General features: G+C 46.7%; 1 protein-coding gene and 1 long non-coding RNA gene across 4 annotated transcripts in view; both read right to left on the bottom strand.

The window, feature by feature from the left end:
* Positions 1 to 3,071: 3,071 nt before the first annotated feature.
* LOC130285547 (uncharacterized) lies at positions 3,072 to 4,754 on the bottom strand. Its single transcript, XR_008847368.1, has 3 exons — positions 3,681 to 4,754; positions 3,538 to 3,598; positions 3,072 to 3,447 (listed from the first exon to the last, which is right to left on the bottom strand). It is a non-coding gene; the product is annotated as an uncharacterized LOC130285547 (long non-coding RNA).
* A 10,396-nt stretch (positions 4,755 to 15,150) lies between these two features.
* The window catches only part of TRRAP (transformation/transcription domain associated protein), a 201,312-nt gene continuing 199,227 nt past the window's right edge, over positions 15,151 to 17,235 (bottom strand). For all 3 annotated transcript variants that reach the window (XM_056537084.1, XM_056537086.1, XM_056537085.1), the window contains one exon: positions 15,151 to 16,384. In XM_056537084.1, coding sequence (XP_056393059.1) covers positions 16,100 to 16,384 — 285 coding nt within the window. In that variant the 3' untranslated portion in view covers positions 15,151 to 16,099. The remainder of the gene's footprint in view (positions 16,385 to 17,235) is intronic.

Below are 17,235 nucleotides of genomic sequence, written 5' to 3'. Positions count from 1 at the left end.
ACATGGCCATTTACCACCAACACCAGCACAGATCGGTGGTAAGCATGTCCACACTTAATTACCAAAGTCACTGTATGTTGGATAACTCTTTTAATATGTTCTGCAGATTTCCTGCTGAGAGTTATCAGCTGCAAGGAATCCGCAGCATTTCCGTCCTATGTGGTCTTATCCACATCCTTTAAAAAAAGAGGTTCTTCATTAAAAAAAGACAGCCATTGCTTCCCCAATACCATTTTGGTAAGATTCAGTGATGCTCCTAACCAAGCTGGTACAGGAACTGGTTAACGGACAGGCAGTTTTCAAGCAGTTTCGGGAGGTTAGGCATCCCCAGGAGACGTCTTCCTATTGTGAATGACAGGGTATTGTCAAGGCTGTATTCGGAATTAATAATCTTACTGAGTGAGCACCTGAAGTCTAAAAAGAATTCTGTCAAAGGAAATTACTTCAAGGTCTTAGAAAACCTCAATGGGGATAAAATCATAAAGTTCCCAAATTGCATTTCACTTATATACACAGCTGAGATGCAGTGATAATACAAGCTTTCCTCTCCTTTTTTTTTTTTTTTTTTTAAACTCAACTAGTATATAGTATATCCTTATGGGAAATAAAATCCTCCTGCCTGTGCTTATGTGTGATTTTTCTTTCCTTCTAAAATTAGATCATGAAGTTGCATCTTTCTGCAGCCCCCACTAGGAGGCGCTTACTGCATACTGTTTATACATTAAACACAACAGTAAAGCAGTATGCAGTAAGCTCCCCCTAGTGGTTGCTAAGAGGCTTTTATATTTATGGATTCAGGCCTAAAGTAACATCCCATTTTACAGTGTTCTTCAAACTGCTGACCTACAAATATTGAAAAACTGCAACTCCCAGCATGCCGGGACAGCCTTGGCTGTCCGGGCATTCTGGGAGTTATAGTTTTTCAAAATCTGGAGGTCCACAGTTTGGTGAGAACACTGTTATACAGAATTAGTAAGCGGGATTCATATTAAAGATTATACTGGGCAGAAGGGTATGTGTTGGTATCCCCTCTTTCCAGACCCCCGGGCCATTTCCTTCACCCTTATCTGCGAGCAGTGAAATTCCTCTGAAAAGAGTAAGGCTATGTTCACACTGTGAAATTTCCATGTGGAAATCAGCAGAAGAATTCTGCCAGAAATTCCGCCAAAATTTACCGCCCATGTATATTGTTAATAGGATTCCGCGGTGCTATTCAGACCACAGATTTTCCGTTTTTTGGCATTCAGTAGAAATATAAGACCAGTCTTAAATTTTGCAAAATTCCATGGCAGAATCCCATTGAAGTGAATGGGGTTTGAATTTCGGCAGAAATCTGTGTTCTGAGAACACAGACATTTTTTAGCAATTCCGTTCAGCAAGCTTTGCTGAACAGAATTTTTATGGAATTGTGGAAACACTGCCACGTGAACATAATCAAATGCTACACTAAGGCTCCACCTATTTGCTTTATTATGAGCCAAGCTGCAACACCACGTACTGTCCATAGAAATGGGTGGCGCTGTTTCTAGGGGAAGTTCTTTTCTTTTTTTAAATGTATTTTCTGCCTGACCACAGTGCTCTCTGCTGACACCTCTGTCCGTATCAGGAACTGTCCAGAGCAGGAGAGGTTTGCTATGGGGAAGTGCTCCTGCTCTGTACAGTTCCTTATGTGGACAGAGGTGTCAACAGAGAGCACTGTGGTCAGACAGAAAATAACAACTCAACTTCCTCTGTAGTACACAGCAGCTGATAAGTAATGGAAGGATTAAGATTTTTTAATAGAAGTAATTTATAAATCTGTATAACTTTCTGGAGCCAGTTGATTAAAAAAAATTGTTCTCCACCGGAGTGCCCCTTTTAACAAACAATCCATTGCAGAGCATTGAGCGAATATTGAAGAGGCTGTTCACACCAGAGAGCTCTTTCGAGGTAGCACTAGCTTTTCTACCTATTGTGATCCCGGGGATAAGCCAAAAATAACACATCATGTATTAATATTCCTTCTCCTACCTATCCCCGGTGTCATCAATACTGTCACCCATGTGTCCTACTGCACCTGAATCCTTCCGCTGGCTCAGTCAGCAGCCATGTCCTCATATACAGTGTTATAAAATATTGATAGCCACATATGGATGGCTGGGAGCCAGGTTATGGATGTGCAGGTTGCAGCTGGAGGATGAAATATGGACCATAATGAAGGAAAAAATCTAATCCTATTTTACAAAATACAGTACAATTTCATTACTTTGTTGGTGGATTATCAGATTTTTCGCGTTCTCCGACTGTTGTGAACAAATACAACGTATTCAGAAAGTTTTCTATGTTGCAGACTTGGGCTAAAATAAATAAAAAAACAAGTCCCCCCCAATTATTCCTCACTCAATGTGATATAATAGGAAGTCCACAGATTTCATAAAACATAGCTTTTATTAAGAATACAATAAAATGAACATAAACAGTTGTGATGACTAAATATGTACAGTGAAGGCCTAGATAAGGCCCACTTCTATTTGCCTAGGCTGACCCTACTGGTCAACAGACCCTCTACCTATTAATGCAGGGAGGCCTTCCTATAGAGAGCCAGCCCGCATCCGGATCCTCCTATCTCACCCTAGGGCTTAAAGGAGTACTCCGGCGCGCACTTTTTTTCTTTTATCCCATCCGGGCTGCAAAATAAAAGAAAACACACTTTCTCTTACCTGCCAACGAGCCCCCGGAGCTCCAGTACACTCCGGTACAGGTGTTCGGTCCCCGGGCTGTATTCTTCTTACTTCCGGTTAGCCCGGCACGTCACACGAAGCTTCAGCCTATCACTGGCCGCAGCGATGTCCCTCCTCGGCCAGTGATAGGCTGAAGCTCCATGTGATGTGCCGGGCTAACAGGAAGTAAGAAGAATACAGCCCGGGGACCGAACACCTGTACCGGAGTGTACCGGAGCTCCGGGGGCTCGTTGGCAGGTAAGAGAAAGTGTGTTTTCTTTTATTTTGCAGCCCGGATGGGATAAAAGGAAAAAAGTGCGCGCCGGAGTACTCCTTTAAGGATGGGATAGAGGTAGGTATGGGGAATGATGCGTATATGGCAGATATCTGTTAGACAGTACCTCCAGATATCACCGCGTGAGTCAGGTGTATACAGTACAATTAGTATACAAATAACAACCAATTGATATATATAATTAATTAGCATCCAATTGATTTACACAAATATTTAGTTAATATACAATGCGTTTCGTTATGCCTGTTACTCTGTGGCACAATTCATCAGGGAAATTCAAGTTAGAGATACACAGTAGATAAGTGCCTTTCTCTCTTCTCCCACGTTAGTGTAAAGCTGGATATATAGCATGGAGGTATAAGATGTGTATCAGAGTTCTTCCCTCATTGGGAGGATTTGCATATATGTGTTCATCACTTTTTAGGCAGACAGTCCGTCAAGATATAAATATTTCTGAAATGAGAGTGATTGTTGTGTAAGATATTGATGTAGGCGATAAGAAAAGCGGATGTTTGAATAAGACCCCTGAAGGTATATACATACCTTGTTTAAGATAAACATATAGCTCAAGTGACAAATGCTTGATATTACATATAGTGGGTACCTGTATAGAGAATTGAAGGTGGTATAAGAAATGTTCATTTATGATGCAACAAATGGCTATGAGGGATATGGGGGTTACATACCTGTAATGATGGTTACAGTTCCCATGTGTATAGATGCCCTGGTGGATGGGGTGCCGGTCCTGTGGTATGAAGACAGACAAACAGGTGGTAAGAAAGGGGGGACCCGTACATCTCAATATAGATGCCAGGTAACCAGGGGGAAAAAATGAAATGCCTACCTATGGAGAGTTGCGGTAGGTATGGCAGCCGTGGGAGAGGTAACCTGGATGGAAGTGGGCCCATTGTAAGGATATGTACAACAATAAGCCTACATATTAAGAACAGGGTAAGAACTTACTTGGTCTCCTGCAGACCTTGATGATCAGGACGCGCCGGCATAAGTGCCTGGTGAGCGATGTCCTGTCTAAATATCTTCCAAAGTGCGCCAGATGTGCGCACAGATGATGGATGGAAGTGACGTAGATTGTGTGCGGGAGCGCACTAGCGCATGCGTTCCAACTTGGAGTGCATGGTGACTTCCGCTCCGGCGTACTTGGTAGATGTGCGCTGGAGTGGAGACTAGCGCTCGTTTCCGGTGTGTGTCAGCGTGGAGCGCATGTCCAATAGGATGCGCCCCACATTGTTTTACTCAATGTGAAACATATTTGTAGAAATGCTTGAACATTTATTAAAAGAACAATAATGTTGCATAAACATTTTGCTCTTATACTTGAAATTTAGCCCCGGTTCCTCCCTTTTCTCGTGATCACCTCTGAGATGTTTCTACACCTTGGTTGTGGTCACCTGTGGCAAAATCAGATGATTAGAAAGGATTTGGAAAGAAACAGTCCTGTCTATATAAGGTCTAACAGCTGATAATGCATATCAGATCAAAAACCAAGTCATGTGCTGGAAAGAACTGCCTGTACAGCTCAGAGACAGAAGGCTCAGATCTGACAAAAGGATCAAAACAAAAATCTGCTGTGGTGAAAGTGCACAGTGGCCTCTGTAATTTTTATATGGAGGATGTTTGGAATAACTAGGAGTCCAGGACTTTTCCTAGAGCTGGCCATCCCACCAAACTAAATAATAAGGGGAGAAGGGCCTTGGTAAAACAGGTGGCCAAGAACACAATGGTCACTAAGGCTGAGCTCAGGGGAACCTTTGTGCAGATGAGAGAACCTTCCAGAAGATCAACCATCACTGAAAAGCTCCACCAATCCGGGCTTTATGGTTGAATGGACAGAAAGAAGCCTCTGTAACAGACACAAGAAAGCCCACCTGGAGTTTGTAAAAAATAAATAAATAAATAAATAAATAAATAAATAATAAAGCCCCTAAAGGACTCTTTGTTCTCATAAAACCAAGATTGAACTTTTTGGCCTCAATTCTAAGCATTGTGTCTGAAGGAAACCAGGCCCGGCTCATCACGTCCAATACCATCCCTACAGTGAAGTGTGAAGGTGGCAGCATCATGCTATATGTTTTTTTTTTAGTGGATAGGACAGAGAAACTGGTCAGGGCTGAGGGAAAGCTGAATGGAGCAAAGCATACAGGTATGCTTGCCTGATGCAGAACATCTACATGTAAAACATGACAGAATGTCTCATTGCATAGTATTTCTCAAATATTATCAGGTGGGAAGACAGATTAAAATCCGCTCACCTGTTGCCATTGTGTAGCAAAGACACAACAGCTTATAGCGCTCTCTAAGATGATACGGTGCCATTTTACACATATGAAGAAGGGACGCTGTATGCCCAGAAACACGTTATGTTGTATGGCCACTAATGGTTGTTACTAATAAATAATGTTTGGTATGAAACTATACAGTAACCCCCCGACATGCGATGGCCCCGACATATGATCAAATCGACATATGATGGCCTCTCAGAGGCCATCACATGTAGATGTCAGCATCGACATACAATGCTTTTATATGTCGGGGCCATCGCATTAACTGCTATCCGACAGCGCAACATGCTTAAGCTGCTGTCGGATAGCAGTTTAAGCATCCCGGACAGGTTCACTTACCTATCCCCGCTCCTCCGGGTCCACTTCGCAATCCTCCAGCGTTTTCTGCATCTTCTCCGGGGTCCGGGCCTCGCTTTCCGGCGTCGTTATTACGCCGCTACGCACGCCGTGCGTAATAACGTAACCAGAAAGCGAGGCCCGGACCCCGGAGAAGATGTGGAAGAAGCCAGAGGATCCCGAAGAAGACGCCGGAGCAGCGGGACAGCATCGGGAGCCCCTGGGTAGCATCGGCAGTGGTGAGGACGCGGTCCGGAGCGGCGGGGACAGGTGAGTATTAAATGCACTTTTTACATTGCACGAATCCCTCAACATACGATGGATTCGACAAATGATGGGTCATTTGGAACGAATTACCATTGTATGTTGAGGGGCCACTGTATGAATCCGGGATCTTTTGCAATCCTGCTATCCTTGCCTGATCCAGAACACTCTGGACCTCCGACTGGGCAGAAGGTTCACCTTCCAACAAGACAGATTCTAAGCACACAGCCAAGACAACACAGGAGGGACTTAGGGTCAACTGTGAATGTTCTTGAGGGGCCAAACCACAGCCCTTACTTGAACCTAATTGCACCCAAGAGCACGATCCTGGAGACTTTGGCAATTTCCAAGGGGCTGCAAGTGCCACCCTGGCATTTGACATACGCCACAACCATGGTGTTGTCCAACTGGACACGAACAGGATGGTCCTGAAGAAGCAGCTCCCAATGAAGGGGGCAAAGGAAAATTGCCCAGAGTTCCAGAATGTTGATGGAGAGAAGAGCCTCTTGGGAGGACAAATGGCCCTGGACCGTCCAATCCTGGAAGACTCCTCCCAAACCGCTGAGGCTCGCATCCGTCATGATGATTTGCCAATGAAAAGGCAGGAAGGACCGTCCCCGCCAAAGAAGGGGAGAGTGGAGCCACCAGAGGAGAGACTGGCGAACACTGAGGGGAAGAAAAATCCTACAATAGAGGGAAAGCGTAGACTTGTCCCACCGGGACAGAAAGGCCAGCTGAAGAGGTCGACAATGAAACTGGGCAAAGGGGACAGCTTTCATGGCTGCCACCATCTGACCCAGGACTTCCACACAAGAGCGAATGGGAATCGGAGCAGGGCGCCAGTGAAGACGGACACCTGCTGACAGGGTGTAGCACTTGTCCAGCGGAAGCTGAACCCAGGCGGCTGCCGTCTCGAAAAGGAGTCCTAAAAAAATAAGAGACTGGATGAGGACAGACTAGACTTCTCTTTGTTGATCACCCAGCCGAAACAGGACAAGGTTTGCATTGTGAAAAGGAGACTCTCCTGATTCTGGGCCCGGGATGGAGCCTTGACCAGGAGATCGTCCAGGTAAGGGATCACTGACACACCCCGGGCGCCAAGGACGGCAATCACCGCTGCCATGACCTTGGTGAAGACCCTGAAGGCCATGGCCAGGTCGAAGAGCCACAAACTGAAAATGGCTCTCCGGTATGGCGAAATGGAGATACCGCTGATGAGCCAGAAAAATGGGGATGTGAAGATAAGCGTCCCTGATATCTACGGAGGAAAGATACTCCCGCTGTTCAATGTACGCAACAACAGAACAGAGACACTCCATGCGGAAATGCCGCAGGAGCAAGTAGTGGTTGAGGAGCTTCAGATCCAGGATATGGCAAACAGAGCTCCCCTTTTTGGGGACGATGAAAAGATTTGAGTAGAACCCCAAAAAACGCTCCTTGGGAGGAACCGGGATGATCACTGAGCGAAAAGGGTATGCAGTGCGACCCAAAAGGCCACTGCTAAAGAGGGGGAATGAGGAGGGCGGGATCGAAAGAAGCAATCCTGGGGAAAGGAAGCAAACTCAATCCGGTATCCGTCTGAAACGATGTCTCGGACCCAGGAATCCTGTATCTAAGCTATCCAAATGTCCCCAGACAGGGACAGACGACCTCCCACCAGAGAAAAAGGCATGGGTGGGGTGTCCCTTTAGGTGGAGGGAGGTTTGCGGTTACCTGACTTGGCTGCGAAGCGGCCAGAATGGGCATCCGACTTCGACGATCTTGTGGGGGCGCCGGCTTGACTGGATGACCCGAGGCAAAGGACCAAAAGGAAGTTGATTTGCTTCGGGAATTGGTGCCGCGAGGTGTATTCTGCGGCAGCAGGGAGCTCCTACCACCAGTAGCCTCTGAGATAATCTCATCCAGGCTTTTCCCGAAGGGCAATTCCGTGAGCGAGTTCTTCGAAGCAGCATTGGCATCCTAGGCTTTCAGCCATATGGAGTGACGAATCGCCAACAGGTTACCTGTAGCAAAGGCCGCACATCGGGCAGATTCCAGGGAAGCAGAGCACAGGTAGTCTCCAGCCTTGGAGACTTGAAGTACGAGATCTGCCAAATCTTCCAGAGGGGCTCCAGACAAAATGCCCTGGTGGAATTGGGAGGCCCAAAAAGAAGCAAAGGTGAGAAGCAAAGATGAGCCCGCTGCTTCAATGGCGAATTTGGACAGATTTTCAATATTCTTGTCCGCCGGATCCCTAAATGACGCTGCATACGCAATGGTAGAGTAGTACCATTGGCTGGAAACCGGAGGAGCTACCGGCAAGTGGCATTGTCCACTTCGCAATCAAGTCTTGAGAAAATGGAAACTGCACCTGAAGCTTCTTGGTCCCTTGGAAGCGCTTGTCTGGGTGCTTCCAAGCCGCGTCCAGTAAGGACTCAAACTGAAAACCTTGGGAGAGCGACGGCAGGAAACTTCCGGAACTGGGTACGAAGTTCTGGGGTCGTCTATTCGAAAGGTGACCCTGACAGCCGACACCAAGCTGTCCACCATGTCGGACACGCTAGCCTGGTCCTCTGGATCTGAGGTAGAATCCGACGCCTGCCTCATCCTCCAGTTCCCCAGGAGATTGGGAATGTGCGGAGGTAGCATTAGACATAGGCAAGGCAGATCTGGGATGGAGAGTCGGAGACCTTGAACAGTGACCAGGAGAGCAGCCCCGAGAAAGAGGGCACTGCTGGGGCGCCAGGGAAGTGGAATGGGACCTGTGGGGGGTCTCCGGCCCTAAGGTGTTGTTCTCTGGCTCTTTGACAGTGTCCTGGGCTCGGGACAGGCCCTCCCCCCACAGGATCAGGTGAGAATGAGTGAGTCTTCCTGGAGAGTGGATGTAAGGAAGACCGTTCCTAGGCAGTAACCACGGATTGGGAGACCCGTGCCAGATCGGAAATCAACTGAGAAAGGGAGGAGACCCACTCCGAAGGGGGGAGTGAAAGCTGTACATTCCAGGGGAACATCCTGAGTGGGAGGCACAGGAGGGCTGAGGCGTGCGGTAGAGCAGGCAGGACATGTGGACTCAGCAAAACCACCAGGTATTTTGGTTTTTCAGCCCACACAAGAGTAACAAGTGACTAGGGCTGCGGTCACCTATCTGGAGGGGGGGGGGGGGGGGGGTCGGGTCTGGTGTCGGACATAGGAGCAAGTAAAAAAGAAGTCAGCAAAGAAAATGGAGCAATCTCACCCAGATCCTGTGTCCCGCAGATTGAGAGACAAGCTGCAGCTGTGAGGAGCAGGCACTTGGTCCAGGAAAAGAGGAATAGAGAGAGCGGCTGGTCCACACAAGGAGCGGGTGGTGGCTACGGGAGCCAGCATGGCCACCCTAGATGCCTATAGGAGGAGAGGGAGGAGGCACCTGGGAAATAAACCCCTAACACTAACAGGCCAGCGGGGTAAAAAGGGGGCGGGAGTCCTGACAGAGAGTGGGCGGAGCTAATGTCCGGTGAGTAGGCCACAGCTGCGGCCTAAATTAATGTATTCTCGCTGCTCCGGCCATCCTGCCTGCGGAACGGCAGAAAACTAATGTAAAAATGACGGCTGTGCGCCCGCAGCGCAGCTGACAGGCACTGCAGGCGGCGCACATGTGAGCCGGTAAGGAGCACTGGCCGGCGTACCACACAGTAATAATCATGTGGCCGGGAGGAAGACTGCAGGGCCATCCCCAGGAAGCAGGCACTGTGGGGGGAGCCTCAGGATGACTGGGCAAGGAGACTCCTGAGACTGAGCCCAAACTGCATGCAGGAGGAGACCAGGGCAGCATGGACCCCATGAGACCCTAAGGTATGGAAGCCCCAGAAGGAGAAATAAGGCCGAGGATGGGGAGCGGTACAGGTAGAGGGAATACTCACCCTGTCCATGGGAATACTCACCTAGAGATGTCTTCAGCATCATGCTGGGCTGTAGCAGCGAGACGAGCAGGGAACATAGGGGGACCCGGCCCAGGGTACAACCCCAGGTGCTGGCCAGTGGCAAGAAGGAGTTAACAGTGCACACTCTATGCGCTGTGCCTCTTCATCGCATATGGAGGAACAGGTAGCGCTATGCTCCTGAACCCACACCTGAAGACAGAAAACAAAAGGGAGAAAAAAAATGACATTCATGGCCCTATCTAGAAAACAAAGGAAATGACCAAGTCTGGAAAACTCCAGACCCGTGTCTGCCTTCTACTGAGAATAAGGTAAAACTGATTAGCTCAGGGTCAGTAGATGGGGTATAGCCTGCCAGGAGGGGCAGAGTTTCTTTTTTTTATGCTGCCTAGTGTCAGCAAAATATACAGTGGGGCAAAAAAGTATTTAGTCAGCCACCAATTGTGCAAGTTCTCCCACAGATGAGAGAGACCTGTAATTTTCATCATAGGTATACCTCAACTATGAGAGACAGAATGAGAAAAAAATCCATAAAATCACATTGTCTGATTTTTAAACAATGTATTTGCAAATTATGGTGGAAAATAAGTATTTGGTCGATAACAAAAGTTTATCTCAATACTTTGTTATATACCCTTTGTTGCCAATGACAGAGGTCAAACGTTTTCTGTAAGTCTTCACAAGGTTTTCACACACTGTTGCTGGTATTTTGGCCCATTCCTCCATGCAGATCTCCTCTAGAGCAGTGATGTTTTTGGGGCTGTTGCTGGACAACACAGACTTTCAACTCCGTCCAAAGGTTTTCTATGGTATTGAGATCTGGAGACTGGCTAGGCCACTCCAGGACCTTGAAATACTTCTTACAAAGCCACTCCTTCATTGCCCGGGTGGTGTGTTTGGGATCATTGTCATGCTGAAAGACCCAGCCACGTTTCATCTTCAATGCCTTTGCTGATGGAAAGAGGTTTTCACTCAAAATCTCACGATACATGGTCCCATTCATTCTTTGCTTTACACGGATTAGTCGTCCTGGTCCCTTAGCAGAAAAACACTGCATGATTTGAGTCCCTGGTGGCATAGTGTGTTACTGATGGTAGCCTTTGTTACTTTGATCCCAGCTCTCTGCATGTCATTCACCATGTCCCCCCTTGTGGTTCTGGTATTTTTTGCTCACTGTTCTTGTGATCATTTTGACATCATGGGGTGAGATCTTGCGTGGAGCCCCAGATGAAGGGAGATTATCAGTGGTCTTGTATGTCTTCCATTTTCTCATAATTGCTCCTAGTGCTGGGCGTTATGACCAAAAATGTGTATTAGTATTAAACTTATGGCGGTTCCACGGTATTTGACGGTATTTTTCTTCCCATTCATTTCCCCTTAACCCACGAATGAATTATCAGCCGCAGTGCGCTGGGGAACTAATCATAAATGACCCACGGCGCTGTTCTGCTTTTTTTCCCCCACTGAATGAACTATCAGCCGCAGCGCGCTGTCCCCGCATCCATGTTACCCGCAGGCGCTGCTCTCCTCCTCCTGTGAGCCGCGGTGCTGGAAATGATGTGAGCCGCGGGCGCAGGACTTCTGTTCAGAAAACGGGAGCTGTCTCATCTAGTGCTGGGCGGTATGACCAAAAATGCATATCACGGTATTTTTGTAGGTTATGACGGTTCCACAGTATTTAACGGTAGTTTTATTCTATGTGTATATCTTGCTGTAACTGGCACGGGCAGGGCCTCTGCAGCTAACTGGCACTGACGTCAGGGCCGCTTACGAATATTCATTCCCCCTCCCTCCAGTTAGGAGCGGCAAAGAGAGGGAGAACTGGAGCGAGGGGGGATGGATATTCATAAGCGGTGCTGATGTCCCTGTCAGTTAACCTGCAGAAGCCCCGCCCGTGCCAGTTACAGCAAGATATACAGATAGAATAAATATACAATTGCGGGCGAACGGCCGTGCAGATACAAGTAAGGTAGGGTTTTATTCAGCATCTCCCGCATTACCAGGATAGTGCGGGAGAAAATAGCTGACAGTTTTTCTTTAAGTTGTGAGCGGAAAGCTCCCCATGCAAGCGCTAAGGCTAGGTTCAGACTACGGAATCTCCGGGCACAAGATTTCCGCCCGGAGATTCCGAGTGCGGCCAGCGCTGACTGAATCAGTCGGCGCTAGGACCGCGCGGACACTGCAGTCTCCAACGCGAGTATTTCTGCCTGAAGAAAGAGCAACGCCATTCTTCAGGCGGAAATTTCCAAGCGGATTTTCCGTTCACAAATTCCGAAGTGTGAATTTGTGAACGGAAACCCAATTCACTACACTATAAATTTTAGTACGTGGAATTTCCGTCCTGCAATTTCAAAGCGGAATTGCAGGCGGAAATTCCGTAGTCTGAACCTAGCCTAAAAGCCAGACTTTTGCATGCGGCAGGCATCTTGGCCATTTATAGCACCACGGCTGGCATTTTAACCATTTATAGCACCGTGGCCGGCATCTTAACCATTTATAGCACAGTGGCTGGCATTTTAACCATTTATAGCACCGCGGCCGGCATCTTAACCATTTATAGCACCGTGGCTGGCATCTTAACCATTTATAGCACCGCGGCCGGCATCTTAACCATTTATAGCGCATGCGGCCGGCATCTTAACCATTTATAGCACCGCGGCCGGCATCTTAACCATTTATAGCGCATGCGGCCGGCATCTTAACCATTTATAGCACCGTGGCTGGCATTTTAACCATTTATAGCACCGCGCCGGCATCTTAACCATTTATAGCACCGTGGCTCCCATCTTAACCATTTATAGGACCGCGGCTGGCATCTTAACCATTTATAGCACCGCGGCTGGCATCTTAACCATTTATAGCACCGCGGCCGGCATCTTAACCATTTAAAGCACTGCGGCCGGCATCTTAACCATTTATAGCACCGCAGCTGGCATCTTAACCATTTATAGCACCGCGGCTTGCATCTCATTAATTTAAAGCATGTGCGGTTCACAGGATTATGATGATAATTATTTCCCCGATGTGAGGATAGCCGCTGCGGCCGATAATGCATTCATTTGAGGGGGAGGGACCCGACCGGTATTGTGGTATGGGAAAAATTAATATCATGCAGGGAAAAAATTTCGGTATTCGGTATGAACCAATATACCGCCCAGCCCTGGTCTCCTCCCCCTGCAAGCGCAGAAAGCCAGTGGGCCGCAGGGCGCTGCAGAACTTCTGATCAGAAGGTGGGAGGTGACAGCTTCTGTTCTCCGAACAGAAGTCCTACGCCCGCAGCTCACAACTCATTCATTTCCATCACCGCGGCTCACAGGAGGAGAAGGAGAGCAGCGCCTGCGGGTAACATGATTAGTCCCCCCCAATGCGGGGACAGCGCTGCAGCTGATAGTTCATTTATTCGAGGGAGGAGGGGCCTGACCGGTATTGCGGTATAGGGAAAAATTCATGAACCGGTATTCTGCCCAGCACTAATTGCTCCCTCAGGTGATTTCTTCACACCACGCTACCTGCCTATTGCAGATTCAGTCTTCCAAGCCTGGTGCAGGTCTAGAATTTTATTTCTGGTGTCCTTCGACAGCTCTTTGGTCTTGGCCATAGTTGAGTTTGGAGTGTGACTGTTTGAATTTGTGGACAGGTCTTTTATACTGATAAGTTCAAAAAGGTGCCATTAATACAGGTAATGAGTGGAGGATAGAGGAGACTCTTAACCCCTTCATGAGCCGGGATTTTTCCGTTTTTGCACTTTCGGTTTTTCCTCCTTACATTTCAAAAACCATAACTCTCAATTTTGCACCTAAAAATCCATATGATGGCTTATTTTTAGCGCCACCAATTCTACTTTGCAGTGACAGTCATTTTACCCAAAAATCTACAGCAAAACAGAAAAAAACTATCATTATGCGTCAAAATTTAACAAAAAACATAATTTTGTAACTTTTGGGGGCTTCCGTTTCTACACAGTACATTTTTCGGTAAAAATAACACCCTCTCTTTATTCTGTAGGTCCATACGATTAAAATGATACCCTACTTATATAGGTTTGATTTTGTCATACTTCTGGAAAAAAAATCATAACTACATGCAGGAAAATGTATACGTTTAAAATTGTAATTTTCTGACCCCTATAACTTATTTTTCCGCAAAAGGGTTAAATGATCTTTATTAACTTTTTTTTTGGCAATGTTATAGCTCCCATAGGGGACTATAACACTGCGCACACTGATCTTTTACATTGAGCATTGTTATCCCATAGGATTACATTGCTCAATGATTCTGCCTATTGACTTCTCATGCCTGGATCTCAGACGCTGAGCAGTCATTCGGCGATCGGACACCAGGAGGCAGATAAGGGGACCCTACTCTTGTTCTACAGCTGTTTAAGATGCTGCGATGATCCCAAACAGCCCCCTGAGCTAACCGGCATTTATTAACTTTCACTTTAGGACGTGGCGATCAGCTTTGTATGCCACTTCTAAAGGGTTAGTAGCGCGCGGCACAGCAATGAGTGCCACACGCTATTAGCCACAGGTCCCGGCCGTTGCTAGGTGCCAGTCGTGGCCCCGCATTATAGAATGGGAGCTGACGCATGACGTACATGTATGTCATGGGTCAGGAAGGGGTTAAAGAAGAAGTTACAGGTCTGTGTGATCCAGAAATATTGTTGTTATTTTTTTTTTGCAAATAAATTCTTTAAAAATCAGACAATGTTATTTTATGGATTTTTTTCTCATTACGTCTCTCATAGTTGAGGTATATCTATGATGAAAATTACAGGCTTCTCATCTTTTTAAGTGGGAGAACTTGCACAATTAGTGGCTGGCTAAATACTTTTTTGCCCCACTGTACCCACGGTTCCTGTGTCCCCCAATGGAGCCGACCGAGAAATGATAAATTAAATAGCTTATCTCAAGATTACACACTCACATATTCAAAGGATAGGTGATAATTGGGTGATCAGTGGAGGTACAAAAGCTGGGATCCTCACTAATCACAAGAACGGGGGTCCTAACTGCCATGGATTAAATGAAATGGAGGTCGCTTAAACACAACGCTGCTCCATTTAAACCGTTTTAAACATATCTGAGCACTGCATCCTGTGGAGAGTTGATAAGTCGTATAACCCTTTAAAGAGAAGGTAGAATAGTAACACTATACACACAGACAAGGCTCTAAATACATCTCTCGTTACAACATTGTGTCTGGGGAAGGGGATGTACTCCATCTCTTCCTGTAGACAATAATCATCTATGACATTTCTCTGTCTATTCACCTTTAGTGTGAACAAAGCCATAAATCTTGAACTTACGGGAATAAGAAAAACGAAGGCTCAAGAGAAATGTTTCAAAATATTTATTTTGAAAACGGATGTACAAATACTTGTAAGAACGAATTCTCTTAACACTGGGCATTTATAAAACAGCTCATAGCAAAGAATGACAGCAGCGTCACCAGTCCTTAAAAAATACAATTATTTCCCAAACAGCGCAAAAAAAAAAAAAAAAAAAAAAAAAACAGTCCACATAGGCCTCCATACTGTGTAAGCTCCCGCCCTGGGTACAATGTACATTCATATAACAAATGGCTTTGTGAGCTCGATGCGAGACTCCTAACTTGCACGGCTTTGTTTAAGAACTTTATGTAACAAGGGGAAAAAAAAAAAATCTATACATGATTCATAACTTTGTACAGCCCAGTCTTATTACAAGAACTATTCAGGTGAACATTGTCCCTAGCGTATATGAAAGTTACGCTGCTCCAGACCGAGGAGCCATTGTAGCCTCTCTGCTATTAAAAAATATAAAATATTACAACTCCCTTGAATTTTTTTTCCTCCTCTTTTTTTCTTGGTTTGTATAAAAGCAAGAGTACAATAGGAGAGGGAAGAAAAAATATCATTATGTGTCTGTACAGGGTCCCTTTGTGTATTTCATCCTCTATAGCTGCTATTTTAAGTTTTGAAATGTGTTTGAACTTGAAGAGAATCAATATTCTTTTTGTAAAAAGCATGGCGCTTAATGACACGAGAGAAAAGTGTTCTGTAAACATGATTAGCTTCCTTAGAGACCGGCAGATTGCCCCTAAAAAGCCTATCACATGTGCTATCATCGTAAAATTAGCTAAGACCAAGATGGCCAACTGTGGGACGGTTTTCTGGTTTAGTTTATGGTTGGGTACAGGACGTGGCACAACAAAAAATTTGTACAAAAAGTAACAAAAAGAAAAACATTTCACAGCTTTCAACCCCTTTATTTTCTAAGGGTTTTCTCGGTAGCATAGATCAATAAATCATTTACATCTAAAGTCCAGTTAGAGCCAGGGATGCCATGCGGGGTCCATCCTGCACAAGTTATCCAAACTGTTGGCGGCGGCTACCAATGTGTTGACCTTGCTCTCCCCTCCATCGAATTGGGCAAGATTATGTAGCCGGGTCACGATGGCGGTGACTGCTTTCTGTACCAGTGACACCAGCTGTTGGCTGTCCATGTTTTCGGGCTGCCCGGCTGGTGAAAGCGGGGAAGAAGTGTCCTCTTGTGTCTTCTTGTGCCAAGCAATGATTTCATCCCGTAGAACGGTTTTCAGGATCCCGTCAACCTGAGCAAGAAGGGGGGAAAAGTTTATAAAATGACATCCAGCTGAGGGATGGGAAGATTTGGTGAACTGCAATGAGGTTGAATTTAGTTCAACCTCATTTAAACTAAAAAGATTATCCCAAGATTACCTATCCACAGGTCCAACCACCAATCATTAGAAGATAGGCAAGCGATGTACTGGGCAGTGCCATAGCGAGCGAATGGATCAGCAGTGTGCGTGCCCGACTGCCACACCCCACATACATGGTGCATAGGATCCTTATCCTCGTGATTGGTGGAACCCCAATGATCAGATACTTATAACCCCTTTGAGTCAAGGGAACTTAAAGGGGTACTCCCCGCCCCCTCCCCTAGACATCCTATTCCCTATCCAAAGGATAGGGGATAAGATGTCTGATCGCGGGGGTCCCGCAGCTGGGAAACCACCCAATCTCTCCTGCAGCGAAGTTCGCTCTGTGCCTGATGACTCACGATACAGGGGCTGGGGGATTGTGACATCACAGCCCCGCCCCCTCATGACATCACACCACACCCCCTCAATGCAAGTCTATGGGGGCTGCAGGAAAGATCGTGGGGGTTCCCAGTGGCGGGACTCCCGCGATCAGACATCTTGTCCCCTATCCTTTGGATAGGGGATAAGATGTCTAGGGGCGGAGTACTCCTTTAACTTATCATGCAAAGGATAGGGGATAAGTGTCTGATTGCAGAGGGGAGGGGGTCCGACTGCTTGAACCCCTCCATGATTTCCTGTACAGGGACACGGCTACATACACATCGTTGGCACACTTTTTTCCCCACCTTCCTGGACGGGCATATGTGATGGCCCCCTTACCCAATCACCGGCTGAAGCTG

The sequence above is a fragment of the Hyla sarda genome, chromosome 8, assembly GCF_029499605.1.
Source record: "Hyla sarda isolate aHylSar1 chromosome 8, aHylSar1.hap1, whole genome shotgun sequence".
In the NCBI taxonomy this organism is placed as follows: Eukaryota; Metazoa; Chordata; class Amphibia; order Anura; family Hylidae; genus Hyla; species Hyla sarda.
Note: the sequence above shows the minus strand (reverse complement) of the source record. Positions and strands in the feature narration are given on the sequence as shown.